At 27.9% G+C, this 22,415-nt stretch overlaps 1 protein-coding gene across 2 annotated transcripts; it reads right to left on the reverse strand.

Moving 5' to 3' along the window:
* Nucleotides 1-390: 390 nt before the first annotated feature.
* On the reverse strand, nucleotides 391-18,678 carry LOC124815485 (endosomal/lysosomal proton channel TMEM175-like). Of its 2 annotated transcripts, none has more exons than XM_065815284.1 (2): nucleotides 18,542-18,678; nucleotides 391-2,151 (listed from the first exon to the last, which is right to left on the reverse strand). In XM_065815284.1, the coding sequence occupies exons 1-2, from the start codon at nucleotides 18,598-18,600 to the stop codon at nucleotides 558-560; spliced, it is 1,653 nt and encodes a 550-aa protein (XP_065671356.1). In that variant the 5' UTR covers nucleotides 18,601-18,678; the 3' UTR covers nucleotides 391-557. The 2 variants fall into 2 exon arrangements, with proteins under 2 accessions (XP_065671356.1, XP_065671357.1); XM_065815285.1 differs by lacking the exon at nucleotides 18,542-18,678 and adding an exon at nucleotides 2,582-2,856.
* Between the last annotated feature and the right edge of the window lie 3,737 nt (nucleotides 18,679-22,415).

Consider the following 22,415-nt stretch of genomic DNA (forward strand, 5'->3'; position numbering starts at 1 on the left):
GAGTGGAGGGAGGAGGGGGGAGGGAAGAAGGAGGGAGGGGAGGAGGAAGGTGGAAGAACCTTCGAAAACCGCTGACTGCTTTTTTAAAAAATCTGCTGACCAATATATGCCAAATGCCGACTTCCTGAAAAAACAAACGCCTTCGTCCCCTACAATACCCTCCGCTTCTTAAAACTTCCCCTCGAAGTTGAAACGTATCTATATAAACATATAAATATGTTTATATATCATATAAACATACTTGAACATATCTAATAATTTGAAGGATTTTAAAAACGCTGAAACAACAAACTTTAAACTCTCAAATCATTCATCTACATATTAAAAAAAAAGTTTATTTCATGCCCTTTGGTCCACTAATTATTACACTATTGTGATGTAACACATGCAGCAAATAATTTTTTTGTATAATTTGTGTATTCAATATTTACAATATATAAATAAAAAAATGTTTTTACGTTACTAATTCCTCAAAGTATTCTGATTTTAAAAGTTATAATTTTTATAAGCTCTCATTTCTTTTGATGTAAGTTACGTCACGTTTCTTTTGATGTAAGTTACGTCACGTAACTACCAAGATGAGAAGAAGAAAAGGAATTAGTTTGCAAATCTTTCTCTTTGCTTGTATTTCCTGTTTTATTACCTTCGCTAAAAGAATCTTCACTTAAAAAATATGTTGGAAACTTACCCACGTGGTTCATCAGAATTATTTTTGAAGCAAAAAAAAAACATGGTGCTGCAGCAAATGTTGCATACAGTATGTAAACTGATGAAGTAGGAGATCCCAAACTTCCTAAAGCGCAAAATAAAGACCAAAAAGGCAAGTTGATTGCTTTAGCTAGCGAATAAAGCTGTTGACGTTTGTTTATTTTAAAATTTTTAATTGAAGCCCATTTGTGGAAGTATTTTTCTCCAGTGAGCAACCCGTACAAAAAAATAAAAAAGTTTGCAATACTTGAAAGAAAAATAATCATGGCTGAATAACGGATAGCAATGTTAGACTCATGATTGCGTTTAATTGCAAATCGCAATACAATGCTTCCTGCCAATGGGCAAAGACAACAAAACGAAAGAAATATTTTTTGAAAGAGTAACATAATAACGTTAACAGTTTTTATCAAATGTAAAACAGCATGGTTGACGTACCATAGAGCAGAAACCAAGCAAAATGAAGCAATATACGTAAAAAATTCAGAAGTCATATCAGTTAACTTGTTGCTAAGACCAAATTTGTTAACATCTTCTCTAGTGGGAAACCCTTCACCAGTTATCTCGAGTATAAGTATACAAGCAACAACGGCAACAGCTGCATCGCTCATAATTTCAACTCGTTCTTTAGGAACATTACCCTTAGAAAAATGCTCTAAAAATTGATTTTTTTCTGTTTCTTCAAAGTGTTTTATACGTCTACGAACAAACCAATAAAATTTGCGTATTAAGGGTACAATGATCAACAGTGCAATGAAAGCCCAAGACACACCATAGTGAACTAGAACGGAAGCACCAGCAATTATAAGCAAAAACAAGCTTACTAATGGTCTAAAAAGCATTATGAATGTTAATTCACGGAGTTCAAGCTTTGTCCAATTTTTTAAATCAACATGAAGTAGATTTGGTGAATGAATTGCATACAAAACTATTGAAACATCTATTACTTGAAGAATTCCCAACACAACGCACGTTGATAAAAATGAAACTTTCTCATGAGGGTAATGGCCTTGCAAAGCCAAAGAAAAAGGAAGAAACGAAGTTACCAATATTTCAAAAATGACAAATGCCAAAACATAATCATCTGCACGTTTTATTACAATTGCTCGAGTGTTCATGTTTTCCCAAACTGAAAGAACAATATGAAATCCAACAAAGTATTCAATAAGGTTGACGGAAATTAAATGAATAAAGTCAGAAAATAAATTGTTGTCTTCATGTTCAATGTTTTTTAATGGAATTGCAAGAAATGTTGCACAAGCTGCCATTACAGCATCAAAATAAGCTAGCATTCTATTTAATGACGTTACGTCTGCTCTGTGATGATTTTCTGGTAATGTTTCATTTATATGTTCTTCATAGTATTCTTCTAGATGTTTAATCCTTTCCCTTGTTTTTTTACTCTCGTTCAAATTTTCTTTTGATTTCAATTTCATATTATTACTACAATAAAAATAACTTCTTATAAAATAAATCTTATGAAAAAAAAAAAAAATTCTTATATTTAAAGGAACTTATCGTATTTTTATTTCTTGTAATTTTTGAGTTATAAGAAATTATTTAGAATAAATTTCGTTTAACTCTAAAGTTATAAGAAGTATAATATTTATATTCTATTTAATTTTTAACTGATTTGATATTTTTATGATTCACTTTGATATTAACACGAAACCATCTATACATTCCTTTCACATTTTTAAATAAATACTTACACGTATGTTTATACCGTAAAACCGCAAAGTTCGTTCACTTAAACTTTTAACATTTATATCTTAAATATAAGTTTACATTTTAAAATTTTTTTTAAATTTTGCATTTTATTGCTAATTTATTTTACAAAAACAAAAAGATACATTTAAAAAACTGAACTTACAATACTATCACATAAGTTCGGACACATAGAAAATACCATCTCATAAGTTCGGACACATAGAAAATACCATCTCATAAGTTCGGACACATAGAAAATACTATCTCATAAGTTCGGACACATAGAAAAATAGTTAGATAATTAGATTGATATATCAATAGTAAATTACTTATGTATACCAGTATGTAAACTTTGATTCTTAATTGCCCACTGCAAAATGTTTGATTCTTGTAACATATTTGCAAGGAAAACAGCTTGCAACTTGCTCTATGAATCATTAGTTGGGCAATGTGAGCGTAATGCAACCCAAAGGTTATATATATATATATATATATATATATATATATATATATATATATATATATATATATATATATATATATATATATATATATATATATATATATATATATATATCTACATTACCATCTCATAAGTTCAGTCACCATATACATTCCAATCAACACATATTACAAGTTTAACATCCCAATAACACATCGCAATATCACAAATTTAACATCAAAAATAAGAAAACTGGTTTTCTAATGTTATTTTTTTAATAAAATCATGAAACAAAATCGTTTAATGCGTTTTAAAAATATGCTTTTTTAAAATAATAACTTTGACAAAAACAATCTGTTAAAAAGTAAAGAATAAAAATTATTTTTAGCAAAAAAACTTATTTAGATGACGTGTAAATATTATGTTAAGGGGGTACCACAGAAATTTTTTTTTTTACCATTCAGACCGGTTCAATTAAATACTTTTGCGCTTTTTCACATCCTTGATCTTTACAATAACTGGAAGGGGCATCTCCAATACAAAAATACAGAGATTGCGCTTAAAGAACTTGTTTATGTTGTGCTTTTTAGGGCGTTTATACTTATTCAACCAACTGACATCTTTCAAAGATATTATTATATTCAAAAAGTTTTGAAAGTGTAAATTTAAGGAAAAAAAAACATTTAAAAACATCAACTGTTTAAAAAAATTTTGCTACAAAAATGCAGTTTTTAAATTATTTTGTTTTTGCTTACAATAGATTTGTTACCTTTTGCCTACAATAGATTTGTTACCTTGTCTCGATTACTAGTTTGAAACTAGTTTGCTAAGTAACTTTTATTTACACAGGTTACTTTGAAATACTTATTTTTCCGAGTTAACTTAAATATTGAGTTAATTTTTACAAATTACTGGATCAAATATTGTTGATTTTTTTTCAAAACTGTAATAGTAATACTCAACACTTTATTGAAAGTGTCTTTCTGAGTGATAATTCCGTACTAACAATTTTTTGGTCTATTGCTTCGCAAAATTTATTTATACTTTGTTGAAGTATGAAAAGACCACCTCTTACTTAAAAAAAACAACCCAGATGTATGTTAATAACTTTTAAACTAAAAGATTTACACAGCTGCATACATGTTAAACGATTTTTTGCTACTTTAGCAGCATAACATACACTAATCATGCCTAAAATCTTAAGATAAAAATGGTATAAATAAAAATTGTCTGGTTTCATTCAAATTTAAATATTGACTCCAAAAAAGTAAACTATTATTAATTCAGCAAAGTTTTATGCTGATACATATTGGTTTAGTTATTAATAAACCTTGATAGTGATTCTCGTGGAAATAAAACAGGATATTAGAGATAAGAGTATATATATATATATATATATATATATATATATATATATATATATATATATATATATATATACATATATAAAATAAAAATGGATATATAAATTTACTATATATTGCGTGAGGAATCTTTAGGTTGTGTTACGCAAATATGTTACAAGTCTCAAGCATTTTGCAGAGGCCAATTAAAAATCAAAGTTTAATATTGATATACATTACTAATATATACAGAGAGACTAATGTAACATTAGGATTTTATTGCATTATATACATATCTAAATCTATCTCTATATATATTATAAATATATACTAATAAATACATAGGTTGGAGCTTAGCAAACAACTTAAAGATAATCAGGAAAAGTAATTTAATCAACTAGGTATAACGTTTTACGACATAGGTTACTCGCTAATCCATATGTGACAGAAGTTGTGATATTTTAAACAGAAGTTATGGTATTTTAAATTTTACTGATTTTGAAGAATAAATTTACTTAATATTTGAAAATCAAAATTTTTGTATTCAATAGAGTTAACTTGGTGACTCTTAATAATACTAGAACTAAACTTGATCGTTTTATTCAATACTTTGCTTATTTTAAATTTCAATAGTATGCATAATTTGCATAATTTTAAAGTGACATAAATATTAGATGGAAAAAATAAATGCTTGTAAAAAATGAAATTTAATTTACAGAATAAACAGTTAAAAAAATCAAAAAAATCTATTGAATAAGTTTTCCAAGAGTGAAATTACGGTAACAATTAAAAAAAACAAAAACTTTATTAGATATTTCAATTTTTTTTACTATTTACTATTATTTAGATATTACTATTTTTTTACTTATTAGATATTTCAATTCTTATTTAGCATAAATGGAAAGAAGTTCAAGTTTAAAGTGTGCTCGGGTCAAAAGTTTTCATACCATGCTAAAAATAAACTTTACAAATTATTGATCTTAATAAGGCAGCTCAATTAGCATTAACTTGTAAATATGGTGAAGAACAACATAAAAGTATAAACAAAGTCCTTAGGCCGGGTGAATAAAAAAAAGCAATTGCATTTACTCATTAATCGGTTAGTTTTTACGTAAAAAAAAACTTCAGCAGTTTTACACAAATTTTTATTTACGTAAAGTTAGGTAATTTACTCAGTATTTGCTCAGCTTTACGTGAGTAAAAACTTAAGCAAAATTTCTGAAATTTTTATTCACGTAAAGCTGACCAACTACTGAATAAAAGCAATTGCTTTTTTTTATTCACCCGCCCTCTTATCTCGTCAATTTAAACTATGTTGTTTCACCAACTATGCGGCATGCAAAACGTAACCTGTCATAACTGGGGTTGAGCTTTTACCGAAAATTTACCGGTAAATCGGTAAAATTGTTTTACCGATTTACCGGTAAAATGATGTCGGTAAATTTCGGCAAATATTGTTTTTTTAATAACGTTGAAGGATGCTTGAAAATGTTTTAGAATGCTTGAAATGGCTCAACCAATAAATTAAAAATTTAATTAAAAATTTAATTTTCATTTTCCTGTCAACAAAGCTGTTGTTTGTTATGCTTGAAAATTGATTTTGTTGGTTTAGTTTTGTCTAAACACTTTAAGAAAAACGTTTTTACTTTCTTGTGACTTATTTATCAATCAATGTATTTTGGAAAACGATATTACATCCACGGTCATTTACAAATAGTTATAAAACTAATATTATGTAAATACCTATAAGTTGATATAAAAAAATATTTTTTAACACAAATAATAAAAAAAATGATGAACAATGAATTAATAATAATGATAACATTATAATCATAAAAAATAATATATTGAGTATAATATTTATAAAATTACACTAAATAAAACCAATTAACTAAAATAAACAGAAAGAATTAAATAGTTTTAAATACTTAACCATATATAAAAAGTAAAATAAAGAATAAGTATATCCGAGGAGATTTCTTAGATACAAAAAATTATAATAAACAACAAAAAAAAAAAAAAAAAAAAAAAATAAAGAAAAACTAGACTGAATATAAAAAATAAAAATAATAATAACACTAACAACTATAATCAATACTACTAGAATACAACCGTTACAATAATAATTCAAAAAACTTAAAATAAACACCTCACACTCTAATATAAAATAATTAAAATCTCCAACTAACAGATAAAAATAGATTAGGTGGGTAAAAATGTATAGGGAAAGTCAACAAACGAGAAAATCAGGAACATTAAAACACAATACAAACACACACACACTCACACACACAAACACACACACACACACACACACACTCACACAAAACAAAACATATATCATAATATTAAAAAACATAAAAATAGGGACAAAATCACAGAAAAAATAAAATTACACAACATTTAAACATAGAAATAAATTTTAAAAAGTATATATTTTTGTTACATCTTCGACTTTTCAAATTTATAAAAACGTTCCATATTTTTCTAAACTTTGTTTAGCGTTTAACTTCTTTTTTTTTTTTTCATACATTTTAATTTAAAGATATCTTTTTGTTGTATTTGATTGACATTTTTTTTTCTTTTTTTTTCTTTTGGCTTAATTTTGTTAATGCTTTCATTTATTCTTTAATATATATATTTTTTTCTTTTTTACTTCTAATAGTTTTTGTTTTTTTCTAAATGATTCTTTTTTCTTTCTTTTTCACCGTATCAAAAAAGCGACCGCCATTTGCGATGTCATTGCAAAGTCTTCATCATTCATATTTATTGTGGTCTTTATCACTAAATTTGATTTGCGTTTTGGCAAAATGTCGGACGCTTGGAAACACTACACCTTAAACAAAGGGAAAACAGTTACTTGCAAAATTTGTGGAAATACAAGTCAATACACAAGTTCCACAACTGGAATGTGGTATCACTTAGACAAGAAACATGGAATCAAAAAGGAAACACAGGAAAAAGTGACACCAAAAGCTGCATCACAATCAAAAAGGCCTAAGATTTCAACTTTTTTTCAAAAGCAATCAATTGAAGAAGTGATTTCAAGACTTACAGCACTGGATGGATTTAGTTTCAATGCCATTGTTAACAGCTCTTTCATTCGATCTGCAATGTCTGAAAAAGGTTATGATTTCCCAAAAAATCTCAAACAAGCAATCCAGTCAGTTAAAAAGTTTGCAACTGGCGTAAGGAATGACCTTAAAAACACTTTCAATTCTTTAGTGACAATGGGAAAACGCTTTTTAATTACACTGGATGAGTACACTTCTTTGAAAAATCGAAGGTACATGAGTATTAATATTCATCAAAAAAACAATCACTGGAATCTGGGCTTGACTCAAATTTCCGGATCTCTGCCGGCTGAAAAAGCTGCAGCTGTTGTCACTGAAAAAGTGGCAGAATTTGGGTTGAAACTAGACGACAGCATTGTCTGCTCAGTTACTGACGGAGCTTCCATGATGGTTAAGTTCGGAAAACTGGTTCCAACCGAGCATCAAACCCACGGAATGCACTGGCCGTTCAAGAAGTGCTGTACGAGAAGCTTTCTCAACAAATCCAACAAAACTCATTTGATGAAACAAGCGACGACGACGAAGTCTGCAGTGACTGCAGTGAATCTGAATGAACTGACACCGAAGTCAGTTTTCTTGGTGCCGCTATGGATGAAACATTCCAAAAGTGAAAGTTCACTTGCAGTCAGTCATCACAAAAGTCAGAAAAATTGTCAAATTATTTCGAAAATCGCCCGTCAAAAATGACGTTCTTTAAGAAGAAATTAAGAAAGTGCACGGAAAAGAGGTTTCACTTATCCTTGACTGCAGATCAAGATGGAACAGTCTGCTGTCAATGATTCAACAGATCCTCAAAGTCAAACATTTAATCAGAAAAGTATTGAGGGAAATTTCTCCACATTTGATTTGCAGTGATGATGAAGAAGACATTTTATCCGACATTGTTGCTGCTCTTGAACCAGTCAAATTAGCAGCAGAAGCACTTTGCCGACAAAATGCAACTCTTCTTACTGCTGAAGGAATTTTCAAGTTTCTTGTGAACAGGCTGAAACAACAAGATTCACCTCTTTGCATTGCAATGAAGAGTGCAATTTTGAGACGTTTTGAAGAGAGAAGGCAGAGCAATCTTGTAAGCTTGTACAGATATCTTTCCAATCCAGAATGCTTGTCCGACATTGAAGAGCATAAAGTTTTCAATATGCCTCCGAGGTCTGTACTTCAAAAGACCGCCAAAAACTTGCTGTCTAGGCTTTTTCCAACAAATCCAGATGACCTGGAGTTTATTCAAGAAGTGCATGGCTCAGAAACTCTTGACGAAAATCCACTTTCTCTTGAAGAGGAACTCGAGGAAGCAATTCAGCATTCGGCCAAAAAACAGCGACACAATTCAAACAATGAATTCAAGGCCATTTCAAAAGAAATGTTGGTCTATGAAGCGACCGGAAAGAAAACTGCAAACCCTGAACTTTTGTTCAATGCACTAGAAACCATCCCACCAACAAGTGTCGAATCTGAGCGAGCCTTTTCTGCCGCTGGATTATTTGTGACAAAAATTCGATGCAGAATGAGTGACGACTTACTTGATACACTTTGTTTTCTCAAAGCTCATTTTTTATCCAAAAATAAATCTCAAAACTAACATTAATGTGTTTTATTTACTTATTACTGCATTTTATGGTCTTCTGTTTATGCCTTTTTATTTTTTACCGATTTTACCGGTAAATTTTGATTTTTTTTACCGTTTTACCGGTAAATTTAAAAGTCGGTAAAAGCTCAACTCTAGTCATAACGTCATCTCAAAAATTTAAATTGCAAATAGGTGACGTTTTACAATCAATTTTTAGCTGTAAATCACAGTTGCATAATTGATTTTAAATTTTGATAAAGGTTTGTAAATTAAAACAGTTGTATAATTGACTTTTATTCATTGATAAGAAAGTTGTTTTTGATATAACTTGTATGCAACTTATGAAAACCTTAAACAAACAAGAAATCAAGTCAAAAAAGGTAAGTGAATAGTGTTTTAGTCCGAGGTTTGATGTCAGCCCTAGTCATATAATTGACATTGAGAAGGAGGGCAGCGTGAACTTCCTAGTTAAATGCTGCTTCTCTATGCTTTGTGACAAGACTGTTTGGTTTTCTTGGAACACTTTAACAATAACTAAAAAAAAAATCAAATAAAATTATACAATTGCTTAGCACTTGCATGAAGTATAAAAAAATGTGTTAAAATTTCCGTAAACCAATTCAACATTCGGAGTATATGATCCAAAAATATCTATGGATGATACCCCATGTATCATACATAAAAATTGATGTATTATATAATCCGAATATTGAACTTGTATAATGTTTAATGCATTGGTATCCCTCCGTTAATTATCATTTTAAAAGGTTGTTTAACAGATGTATTTCTAACGAGACTAATTAAAACATCAATTACAAACAATGGAAACACAAAGGTAATTTTTTACTTAACAACTTGTCTTTTCAAATTAATAGATATTTAAAACAGTATGTATTTAGTTACAAATTTGAACAAATTAAGCAGTTTATTTTGCACAGGTTGTTTCAAATTATCTTTATTGGTATAATCCATGATGTTGATGATGATTGATGGTGCATAAAGAACAAAGTATTATTATAAATTTTGTGAATTAAAATGCCGCAGAAAATTGGCAATTTTTTAAATGATTGCACTAATTATTAAAAAAGTTTTAAAATTTGTGCGTTTAATTGATTTTAGCATAGCATGTATGCAATTAATTGATTTAACCATAAAAGCAGAATGAAATCTTTTTGCAACCAATCATGGCATATCTCCATGTGGTAGTATAGGAGGCATACTTTTAAATGCCAAAAATGAACGTGTTCTCAGATTCCGTTAAAAATATGCAAGAATTAAGGGTTTTTTAAATACTTAAACTATGTATATTGCATTATAAAGCTATTGTAATGATGTATTTTTTAAAAGAAAAAACTCGTAAAGTTAAAAGTTGGATAGAAACCAGATATAAAAAACTGTGCGCAATTCAAAAGATCCAATTTATCATCTGATCACATCACTTACTACATGTAATAAAAAAATGAGTAAGCTTAGAACTCATTAAATTAAAACCTGAACTCGACAAGGCAAAAACTTTTCTTTCGGTCTAGCCAATGGTATGAATGATTGTTGTACGAATGATGTTATATTTAAGTTTATATTTATAGTTATATTTAAATTTAATTAACTATTGACTTGATTTAAATTGTTGAAAAAAATCTAAAACAATTTTTTAATGAAAAATTAAAATTAATTGATAAAGTTGTTGTTAGCGTTATTAAAAAGTTAACTTTTTTCCAAAGTATAAATAACGGAAATTCTGAAAAGAAAAACTATTTTTTTCTTCCCATACCCGTTGTCTGTAGAAATAAAGATTAGTGGAAACTCAAACATTAGCGTAAATAAACGCAAACTTTAAACCTGAGTTTGTTTACTCTTATGTGAAATAAAAATTACTTAAAAAAAGTTGCAATGATTAGAGATGGGTCAGGGTAAAAACATCAGTTTTTGTCATGTCTAATAACATCTGTCCAACAACATCTGTAAATACATTGAATTATAATAACATCTGTTCAAAAATATGTGAAATTTCATCTAATAAATCTGTGCAAAAATTAAGTGAATATTACCGATACAGTTACATCTTTTAAATTATCAAAGTGTAATAACATCTGTGCAACTACATTACAATTATCAAACAAAATAGTATTTGTAAAAAGTCAGTTTATAAATTGCAACTTGAGCAAATGCGATCTATTTCATTTTATTTCGACTATGCGATCTTATTCAAATCTTTAAACTAATATATCGATTTGATCAATCAAAATTTATTAACGTCTTTTCACGTGGTCACGATCTTATAATAAGGCGAGAGTTTGTTCCAAGCTATCTTCCAAGCAGGGATGCGGAGTCCCAAAAGGACTCCGGCTTTTTAACTTTATTATTTCATGGTCTCTGTTGTCCAGAAGCTCTAAACATGTTGGCTGATTAATGATCTGCTATTAGAAAAAAATTTGTGAGATTTAATGACTTGGAATTTATTGTTTTTAAGCCCAGAGTCCAGGAATCTCGGAGTCCTTGCCGCCATTCTACCTAAAGACTCCAGGTTCAAAAATTAATTTTTCTTCTTACCTATAATTCATGATTCTTTCCCCATTAGTAGCCCATAAGCTTTTTTTATATTTTTTAAGCTCCTGGATACCAAAAACTAGAAAGAAGTAATTTTTTTGTGACTTTCAAATCCGATGTCTTTTTTAGGATTCGCATTCCTACTTCCAAGACACAAAATACTGGAACGAACTACCCAAGCAAGTAACTTTCTACTCAACTGTAATTTCTTTCAAAATTAGACTAGAGCACTGGTTGGGGATAAAATTCGGAACGAATATTTATAAAACTGGTTGTTTATACTAGGGTGTTTTCCCTCCTATCTGTATGTATATATTGTATGTATATTTTAAGGCTGCAACTATAATAATAACAATAATGTTTCATATACGAGCTGCTTCCACGACTACTAAACTTTATTTAATAAAAATTTACAAAAGAAAACTTATCCTTGACTTCATTAAAAATAAGTGGAAGAACAACCATGAGGAAAACTTTGTAAGATAAAATTCGTCAACTAACTTCTATAGACGTTTCTTAATTTTGATTTAAAACTAATTAGTTACTTCTTGTTGCAAATTTTTTCATTTTATTCGGTATCTAAATTTAGTTTACAAAATTATTTGCAAAGTATTTTCTATCGGAGTAAAGTAAAAGTAAATGTTTACGCTAAATAAAACTTACTTTTTGTTTAAACGTATTTTTATTTAATTCAAATTTATCTTATCAAAATTTAAATTGCATAAATTTAATATAAAGTTGCACACACACACACACACAGACACACACACACACACACACACACACACACACACACACACACACACACACACACACACACACACACACACACACACACACACACACACACACACACACAAAATAAAAAATAAAAATAATAAAAAAATCGAAAACTGAACTGTTTATTAAACTTTTGTAAAAAATTATTTAAGAATAAATGGTTTAACATAAAATATTCAATTTTAGATCCCCTCCTCCCAATAGTTGTTGAGCAAAAGTTTACTATAAATGTGATTAATTATATGTTAAACGGCAACTGAACTATTAATTATAACCTAATCTAATTAACTTATAATTAATAGTGCAGTTGTAACATCTGGAAAAAATAATTAACTAATAATACATTATTTTAACCAGTTGTTGTTACATTTAGGACTTTTATGTTGTTTCGTATTGGATTTTTTCCAAATGTAATTACATCTGGAAAAAAAATTAACAAATAATGCATTACTTTTACCAGATATAGTTACGTAGAGGAATTTCTTCGAATGTAACTACATTTGGAGAAAATAATTCCAAGTGTTAACATTTGGAACATTTTTGTTAGAGAAAAATTACCAGATGCAGTTACATCTTCCTAAAGATGTTATTAGGGGTCGTTGAATTTTCAGATAATATTCAACAGATGTTGTTAGGGTAAAAAAAAGTACAGATGATCTTGGCCAAAAGTGTACAGATGATATTAGACTACTCTACAGATGTTGTTGGACAGATGTAGTAATCTTTTACCTTTGAGATTACTGAGTTTATACTAATTTACTATTCTACAAACAAAACTTATTTATTTGCATTTGAATAATCTACAGATATTATATAATTATCTACAGATACCATTTAATTATCTGCGGAATTATCTACAGATATTATATAATTATACAGATAATATATAATTATACAGACATTATATAAATCTTTACAGATTTTATAATTTTAAGTGTTTCAGTTACATGTAATCTGCTTTAAAAATGGTGTGCAAAAATTGATTTCTTTTAAGTCTCTGAATACTGAAATAACTGCTCAGGACAATTTATTTGTTAGATTCGTCAAAGATGCAAAATTTAAACAAAACAAATGATTTATGGTTAAAGCACCATATTTTATTGACAGCGAATTATTTATGTAATTAAAAAACATTTCAGAAATATTTATTCAAAATTTAAATTCATTATTCAAGCATTTTAAATATTTTTAAATTATAAAATATTTAAAATCTATATTTTTATGTAAGCGTTAAAGTTATGTATAGATATTGCACAACCCTACACCTTTTAAAAAAGCAGCCAAAAATATCAATCACTATAAACACGTGTTCAAACGTCTTGTATTTATTAAGACATTTTTAATCTGTTGGGATTTTTTTTTTTTTGTCAACAGATAATATTAATAATTCAAGTTTTAACAAATTACAAATTTAGCGGCAGGACTTCCAGAAGATCATGAAGATCTCATCATGAGGCTCTTTACAATGCTTTTTAGTAGGGGAGAGTGGGGAGATGTGGGACACGTAAATTTTTTTTGGGTAATTGCAATATCTTTTTTACTTGATGTATAAACTAAACCAAACAAGTTTTTACGTTTTAAGTTTTTTTTATTTACCTTTATTTAGGCACTTATTCAAACCCCTTAGTTTTCCAGCCAATTTTAACTAAGTATATAAAATTTTGCTTTTAGAGAAACCGTGCCATTGGGGTAAAGTGAGACAAGCGTGAGTAGAAGTGGGACAAATAAATTTAAAACAACATTTTAACACGAGTTATTAAGTAGAAACTGATAAAATCATAAAATCACCTAATCGACATAAAAATGTTTGAGAGCTTACACGAAACGAAATAATAAAATGGCAACGGGAAGAAGCGGGGCATAAATATTTCTTTTTTCTGTCCCACTTTACCCCTATGTAAACAATTTTTTAAGGTACATTTTAAAATTAGGGTTTCTAGCGCACGCAGGGAAATAAAGTAATTTTTACGAAACAGAGGGGAAGAAATTTAATTGTTTACATAAAATAACAGTATTTAAGCACTACTCCTAATTAGAAATTTCAGGCTGTCCCACTTCTACCCACTCTCCCCTATCGAGTATAATGTAATATAAATACGTAATATTACAATAAAGTTATAAAAATTTGTAAAACAACAAAAACGATAACAAAAAAGTTTAACAAAATTCAGTAACAAATAGGGTGGCTCTTTTACTTACTTTTTTTTTACTTTCACGAGTAAAATTTTTATCAAAAAGTAAATTACTTAAGTAACTTTTTAAAGTACGTTTTTAAAAACGTTTCGTGTAAATTTACATTTCCGTATAAGTAATTTATTTTTTTGAAACGACTTTTACTTTATAATGTAAGTTTTTTTACTTTCAAAAGTAAGTTATGTAAAAGAAGATTACACCACTAAGTAATTTACTTTTACTTGTAAAAGTAAGTCACATGAAAAAGCTGTTTACTTTTACATTTAAAAATTGTAAATTTCCTCTACGTAACTATATCTGGTAAAAGTAATGCATTATTTGTTAATTTTTTTTCCCTGTAAAGTTTGAAAATATCAATAATAGGTTTCCGCCCATGATTAAAACCCTCTCTAGTTGCGCTCTATGATAGTTTTAGCTTTAATAACTATACTCTGAATCAAACCGTCTCAAAAATATTCACTCTCTGGCCAACCATTCGAAAGGTCTGGAATATAGACAAAGCTAAAATGAGGCATTTAGCAGAAGGCGCATATACCCATGGGAGACTCAGAAAGGGTAAATTATTTGAAAAGAAAATAACTGGCATAATTGTTAGTTCTATTTTACAGGTTTTTTTGTGTAAATGTATTTATTATTTAAAAACTAAGAAGAGAAAGTTTAAATCTGTCCTGAATTATGGGGGCTATAACAACATGCCTTAAAGATTAAGAAGCTTCAAACTTTTTAAGAGGACGCTTTATTTTTGTAAAGAATTTTTGCCACTTTGATAGAAAAAAAGTTCACCTGCTCAAGAATATCCTTTGACTCTAAAAGACAAAAATATAATTTATATATATATATATATATATATATATATATATATATATATATATATATATATATATATATATATATATATATATAAAGCATAAAATATTAAAAGTATTAAAATGATAAACATTAAAAGCTTTTATATCTTTAAGAAGTGCGGCAGAGTGTGTAAGACGATTTATAAAGTTTATTACGCGAACTGCATGGTTCTGATTAAAAAGAGTTTTAAGTTTTGTCATTTGAGTGCTTCCCCATAAAATACTTGCATGGTTTATATGGCGGTTAACAAATGAATAGTACAACTGTGTCAACTGCCGTTTATTTAATATGCTTCTAGCTTTTTATAGAATACCGATGCATTTGGAAACTCTAGAATAGATAATGTTAATGTGATGTTTCCAAGTTAAATTTTCTTAAATATAGGTTCCTAGTAAGTTTTTTTTTTTCTTTATGATCACTTTGTCAGTGTAGAGTTCATGCAACAGTTGTGGTATTCTATGTTTTTTATAGAGTGGATAAAAAAGTGTCCATTTAGTTTTAGTTATGTTAAGAGATATTCTATTTATTTTGAACCAATCTGAAGTTTTTTTAAATTTATTTGTCATATTTTTCAAAAAAGAATATTAATATTTCGTTAACAAGAAGTAAATTTGTTTTGTCTGCGAAAGAGGTCCATCCTTGGACCTCTTCTCTTTGCCTTGTGAAACACCACACATTCTATTATTTAATACTTGAGACTTTAATACTTGGATTCTTTATTATAAGTATATTGGTTACAATTTGTAAGATTGCTTTTTAACCAACTGAGGGTGTTATCTTTTATTTCATATGATGATAATTTTTTTATTATTTTTTATTAGTATTTGATGGTTGACGGTATCAAAAGCTTTAGATAAGTCAATAAATAATCCCAATGTGAAGTGAGATTTTTTAAAAGATTCTGAGATTTTGCGCGTAAGTTGGAGAATAGCATGTTCTGTTGAATTATTTTTTTTTAAAACCAAATTGGTTTTTGCAGGAGATTTTGTTATTAATTAGATAGATGTAAATCCGATTAAACTTAACTTTTTCTGAAATTTTTGAAAAAACTGAAAGAACTGATATAGGGCGATAATTATTATGTCTGTATGATCTCCTATTTATTGGATAGTAATTTCAAAGGATAAAAAGGAATAACGAAGTAATACAGCAAAAACTTTTTCATGTGAAAAACTACAAAACTTGATCACTGAAAATATTTTACTATAATGGACAACCCAGCCGCAATGAACTTTACTGGACGAAAAGTGAAGCGGCTTTTTTTGTATACAAATTTAATCCGCCATTTGTAAAAAGAGCAAAAGATTATAGTTAATGTTGTGGAAGCCATTTCAAATTAGAGCAAAAGCGGCTTCACTTTTCAGATCGAAGCTAGACATCTAATATATAGAATACATTATTGTTCAGCCGGCACATCTAATTTCATTTTTGGAAAAAACTGTGTAGACACGTGTTTTTCATGACCAGGAGTAAATCAAAAACGTTTATTTCCCGGGCAGTTTTAATCGAATTTATCACGTGTTTTATGAGGTTTTAAAGTCAAATGTTGCGTACTTTTATCACAAGATTTATATTCTTTACGGAAATTTAATATAACATAATACTACCGTTCCATAATGATGGAATCTACCCTCATCTTTCTGATTGCACTGTATTCTTTGAGTGCTCAGGAATCATTGCATATTTGAAAGGTTGCCCGCCGTTTCCGTAAATCATTAATATTTTAACTAGCTTTTTATATATTTTTATATTTTAACTTTTTATTTTTACTTTGAACTATTACTCAATGCTGTTATAAATTGTTACATATGAGAGAAGTGCGTTAATAAAAAAGCTATATCTCAAAAAACAGCGACCAATTGCTTCTTATTTAACAAGCATATAGTAGTTGCTTTTTGTTTTGTTTTTGATAATTGGACATTCATTTTATTACTTTGCTACGTTGTTTTTAAATTATCATATATATTTCTTTTATATGAAAAGTTAAAAATATATAAATGAAAATAATAAAAAACTATACTTCGCATTAATTATTCATTATTTTCATTTTGGTTAGAATTATTATCAGTCTGATTTTAACTAAAAGCAGCCATTTTTTAAAACTAAAAACAAACAATTTCTATTGGTAGTGACGTAAAACATTTACTCCATAGCGGAAGCAATTGCTTAAGAGCAAAATCAAAATTTTATAGATGTATTTTTATCCAATTGCTTTTACCGTGACTATATGCTGTAAAAAATATAGTACCTTCATTAGTAAATGCTGCTTTCAAGAAAATAATTGGCATGGTTTTATTTTTTTTTGTAACAACAATTTACATATGTTACTTTTAACTTACTTAAAAAATATTTTTTTTTAAGTTATTGTTATAAAAAATATATGTATATATCTTTGAACAGTCGATACAAATATCTATTATTGCTTCAGTAATGTATCAGAACATAATACTTTTGTTGCTAGCACCTCAAAAAACATACTACATAATTTATATTACATAGTTTACACGACATACATATTACATAATTTATTTCAGCTTCTTTTAAAAATAGCATATTGCTCATAAATATACCGACACAAAAGTTTTAAATTACAATTAAGTTCAAAAATAACATCAAACAGGTGCTCCAAAATGTCTACATAATTATATTGATATATCTCCTGCAAATCTGTTATTACAGAGACGTTCTAGTTATTTCAAATATTTTGCCATTACTTACGAATTTATTTGTTTGCATATTTAATTTTTTACGAGTTCGTTCTTTGCCTCAGTTGCATTGAGTTTAGCTTTTACTTATACACAAAAGCATTGAGTTTAGCTTTTACTTATACACAAAAGCAATTGCTTGTGAGCATTTGCTTTTTTTTATACACCCGTCTTTTTATAATTCCCTTTTATAATTTCATTCATTTTTATGATTAATTATTAGATTAACGTTATCTCAAGTTACTATTTCTTTGACCTCAATGTTGTTATAAATGGTTATAACTGACATATAACTGATTGAAACAATAGATTAATACAAATTATCACTGAAAAGAAAAGAAAAACATTGAGTAAGAATGCAACTATAAGTAACAAGCAGTTAAAAAAAATAGCAAAAATCAATATCAAACAATGTTAATTTTTTTTTATATTGGTTTACACACTAATATTTAAAAAGTAAAAAATAAACTTTGTCTCTGTATATCGAGAAATCAGTTAAAGAGATATTTAAAACAATACAAAGAAAAGATCATGAAAACATTAGATATGAAAAATATCGGTTTCCTGTTTTGTTTAAAATACATAAACTTGAGTACAGCTTAGAAAAAAAAATTGTAACATACATTGCATGATGATAAACAACTTTATCATCATGGTGACAAGCAGCTTTATCTTTCCACATCCTTTTTTTTTAAGATCTGTTGTTTTATACTTAGTATATATTTCATTCCTTCTCATTATTTCTATCATACATTCAATCGTAAGTTGTTAGCATTACAAACTTACAATAACATAAAAATAAATAAATAATAATGCTATTTATAGTTAATGTTTTTAAAACTAAATTGTTGAGCACAAATGACTTTACAATAGCAAAATTTACTATTAATTAGAGAATATATTGCGGTTACACACTTCAAATTCGTGATTATTCAAACATATATATTTTTAGTTTCATATATATATTCATTTTTTTTTTCATACATATATATATATATATATATATTTAAAAAATATGTATATATAATTCATATATATATATTTTTTAGTTAAAAGTCATAAAAATGTTTGATCAGGTGTAAATATTTAATCAATAAAAGCAATGAAAGCAAAAGCATAAAAACCTTTATATAATTTATGCATCCATAAATTAATTACTTGTTAAATTTCAGTTTTAATTTTTAAAATAGAAACATTTTTTTTCTTTGGAAACTTATTTTTTGTGGTATCCTATAAGTGGTATTTTTTGTGGTATCCTATAAATAGGTAGTTAATTATTTATTTAACAAGTTTTTTTTTATAACTTCTTCGTATTCTTTTTATTTTTTTCACTTAGTTTAAATTTTTGGATAAGATTTAAAATTTTTTTAGTACTCAAAATCTGATTCCCCTAATATACATTTTTAACTTTTTCTTTTTTCTTTTTTTTTTTTATATTTCTGCTTCTTTTTTTTTATGTACAAAACAAAAGTAATTAAAACTTTTTAAATGTTTCATTAAACTGTTTAAGTTATGTAGCATGGATATGTTGAAACAGCTAAACGCTTTTTTCGTTTTTAATGTTTTGCAAAATGTTTTATTGGGGAGGGGTTGATTTTGTAACAAATAGTACGAACATAAGCGTGGGGGATGGGTGGGGTGTTGCGTACAAGAGGGAACTGGGGGGTCCTTGATCAGTGGATTTTCTGCTAAAGTACTCAATGGATGGATTTATAAACGATATTAATTATAAAATTTGTAACAAACCATCTTTTATTGTCGGTTAAAGATACCATAAACTGTAGAGAATAAAACTTTGGGTCAGTGTATCATTTAACAAAATGCTTACTCGACGTTGCTAACTAAAAAATTATATGTTTTAACCAGTTATAAATTTTCTGCTTTTTAATGGAGTATTGGCAGTAAAATTGTAGCATTAAAAAAGCATGAAAACCACTATTATTATTGGATTACAACATGTAGTTTATTTGTTAATTCTTATTGCAAACTGAAAACTTATGCAGGTAGTGAATAATTAGGATAACATAAACATACTGACAAAGTATTATTGTTTCATTACTAATAGTTTTGTGATAACGCAATCCTTTCAAAACGTTCGCCACCATGCCCCGTTTTCCCCTACAATTATTGTAATACAATAAGCAGTGAGGGAAAACCTATATTGTGATTTCGCAGATTTTTTTTACCTGAAAAGAAGTTGTAGGCTTGAAATTTCTAATGCTAATTTATTTTAATTTTAAATTTTTTTAATTTTTAATTTTCTTGTTTTAATTTATATTTCCACATTTTTTAGTTTATATTTCCGCATAACCCTGTAGTAATCAAGGAACAAATCAGATCAAACTCGCTTTTATAGAGTTATATAAAGTTTTTAACTAGGACAACGCGTGAAAGCCCGCCAGGAAAAAAGGAGTAATTTATTGTATGAGAAAAAGGTAATTGTGTAATTTTAATATCGTTCGAAAAGATGTTTATGTTTATAGAAGGTAATAAAAAAAGTAAGTTCACTTTACTATTACAAGCAACTGTAAACTTCTGAGGGATGGAGAAACATTGATACACTTGAGTAAACTCAAGTTACAAAGTTTACCCAGATGTATTAATGTTTCTCCATCCCTCAGGAGTGTACAACCTTATTTGTTCTAAATAGTGCGCTGATGTATATCAATAATATTTGGAAAAGCTTCGTTAATGGGTAAAGACGGTAATAAATTAGCTATATCGAACGAAACTTGAACTTTCTTGGGATTTGTTTTCCATTGCATGGCTTCATTAACAAAAATATTTGAATTAATAAGTATAGTTTTGTTTTTATTCAATGTTGGTTGAATAGTATTAACAAGGTATTCTGACGTTACTCGGGATTAAGCAACAACTGGACTACTCAATCTATGTTCAAAGTTTGTGCCACTAATGCATCAGAAAACATCTTAAATGAAAACTAATATTGAAATGTGTGCTCTACGACTTAAAAAACTGGATAAATTAACATGGGCAGAATCTCTAAGACAAAACGTTTCTAAAACTTTGACAAATTCATTTAAAATAAGACGGGTTATTTTATTAGATAAAGTTAAGAGGGTAACTCTAATGTAGAAGAGTTACAAAATAAAAGTTTTAGTGAGATGATTTAATAATCTTTTTAACCACCTAAAGATGAACAAAGATAAACTGAATTCAAGATATGATAAAAGATCAAGTAGTGATCAAGTTTAGAGATTTCTCGGAAACAAGCTACTATGTTAAAAATTTATGCAAGCAATTGAGAATAATTTTCTTTTAATTATATTCATCATTGTCAAACCCACTGCATGCGATGAGCATTAAAGTTGCTAAAAGTACATAAAATGGCTTAATTTTTCCAGAAATAACATTAAAAAGGTTTGACAGTGATGATAACTTTTTGTTGTTGGGTTATATATATCACAATTGTTTAACATTTGTAGGTGCTTTCATATTTTAAATAAAAAGAGATTTTGACTTAATGACATAGTGCACCACGCCTTTGTAAAATACCTACAATATTTTCCTCAATCCTGCTATGTGACCTCAAAAATCACACCAGAGACGCTAATAGAAGCTTCTTTCATTCGTAACATGACACTGATATTTTAAAGCTTTAACTAGAATCGACATTGCTAAAAACTACCTCAGAAATTAATAAAATTACTACAAGCCTGTCTTAAAATTATAAAATTGAATTTAAGAGCTATACACATATCAGGAGATAAAAGAAAGCTATTCAACAGAGATTACCTGTTAGCTACTGAAGCCTTTGTTCAATAGACCTTTAAAAACTAAAGGCTAAATGCAAGTAACATCTGTAGATGATGAGAATTTGTTTTTAGGCACTGTTTACAGTCTTTAATCAACAAATAGCCCGAAGGCAGCGGATATTCTAACTCAAAGTAAACTTTGCATATAAAAGCTAAACTGAAAATGGCAGCAAGACACACGGCAGTTTCAAGTTGATACTTTTTGGAACTTTATTCTGAGCATGCGCAGTCAACAACTGCTAAACATGATAAAATATCTTGTTTTTTCTAATATTTTTTTCTGAAGCTTAACTATTCTAACTTTTTTTTATGTTTGATATTTCAAATTTCTTTTAAACCGTACCCAGGAAAAAAAGTTCTATAGAATTTCTATAAACTTTTGGAACATATGGCCTATATAAATTATATAGAAATGCTATAAAATTTCTATAGAATGTCTATTAATTTCTATAGAAATTGCTATAAAACTTTTTTTCTATAAAATAAAAAGTAGAAAAAAAAGTTCTATTGGAATTTCTATAGAAATTAACAGAGATTCTATAGAAATTCTATAGAATTCTATAAAATTTCTATAGACCATATGTTCCAAAAGTTTATAGAAATTCTATAAAACTTTTTTTCCTGGGTAGCGATTTGTTTCAGAGTTAACTGATACAACCGTGTGTTATAATTTTATTGTTGCAATTTAATGTAATTAATATTGATCCTGTATGAAATCCAC

Source organism: Hydra vulgaris, chromosome 13 (genome assembly GCF_038396675.1).
Source record: "Hydra vulgaris chromosome 13, alternate assembly HydraT2T_AEP".
Lineage (NCBI taxonomy): Eukaryota > Metazoa > Cnidaria > Hydrozoa > Anthoathecata > Hydridae > Hydra > Hydra vulgaris.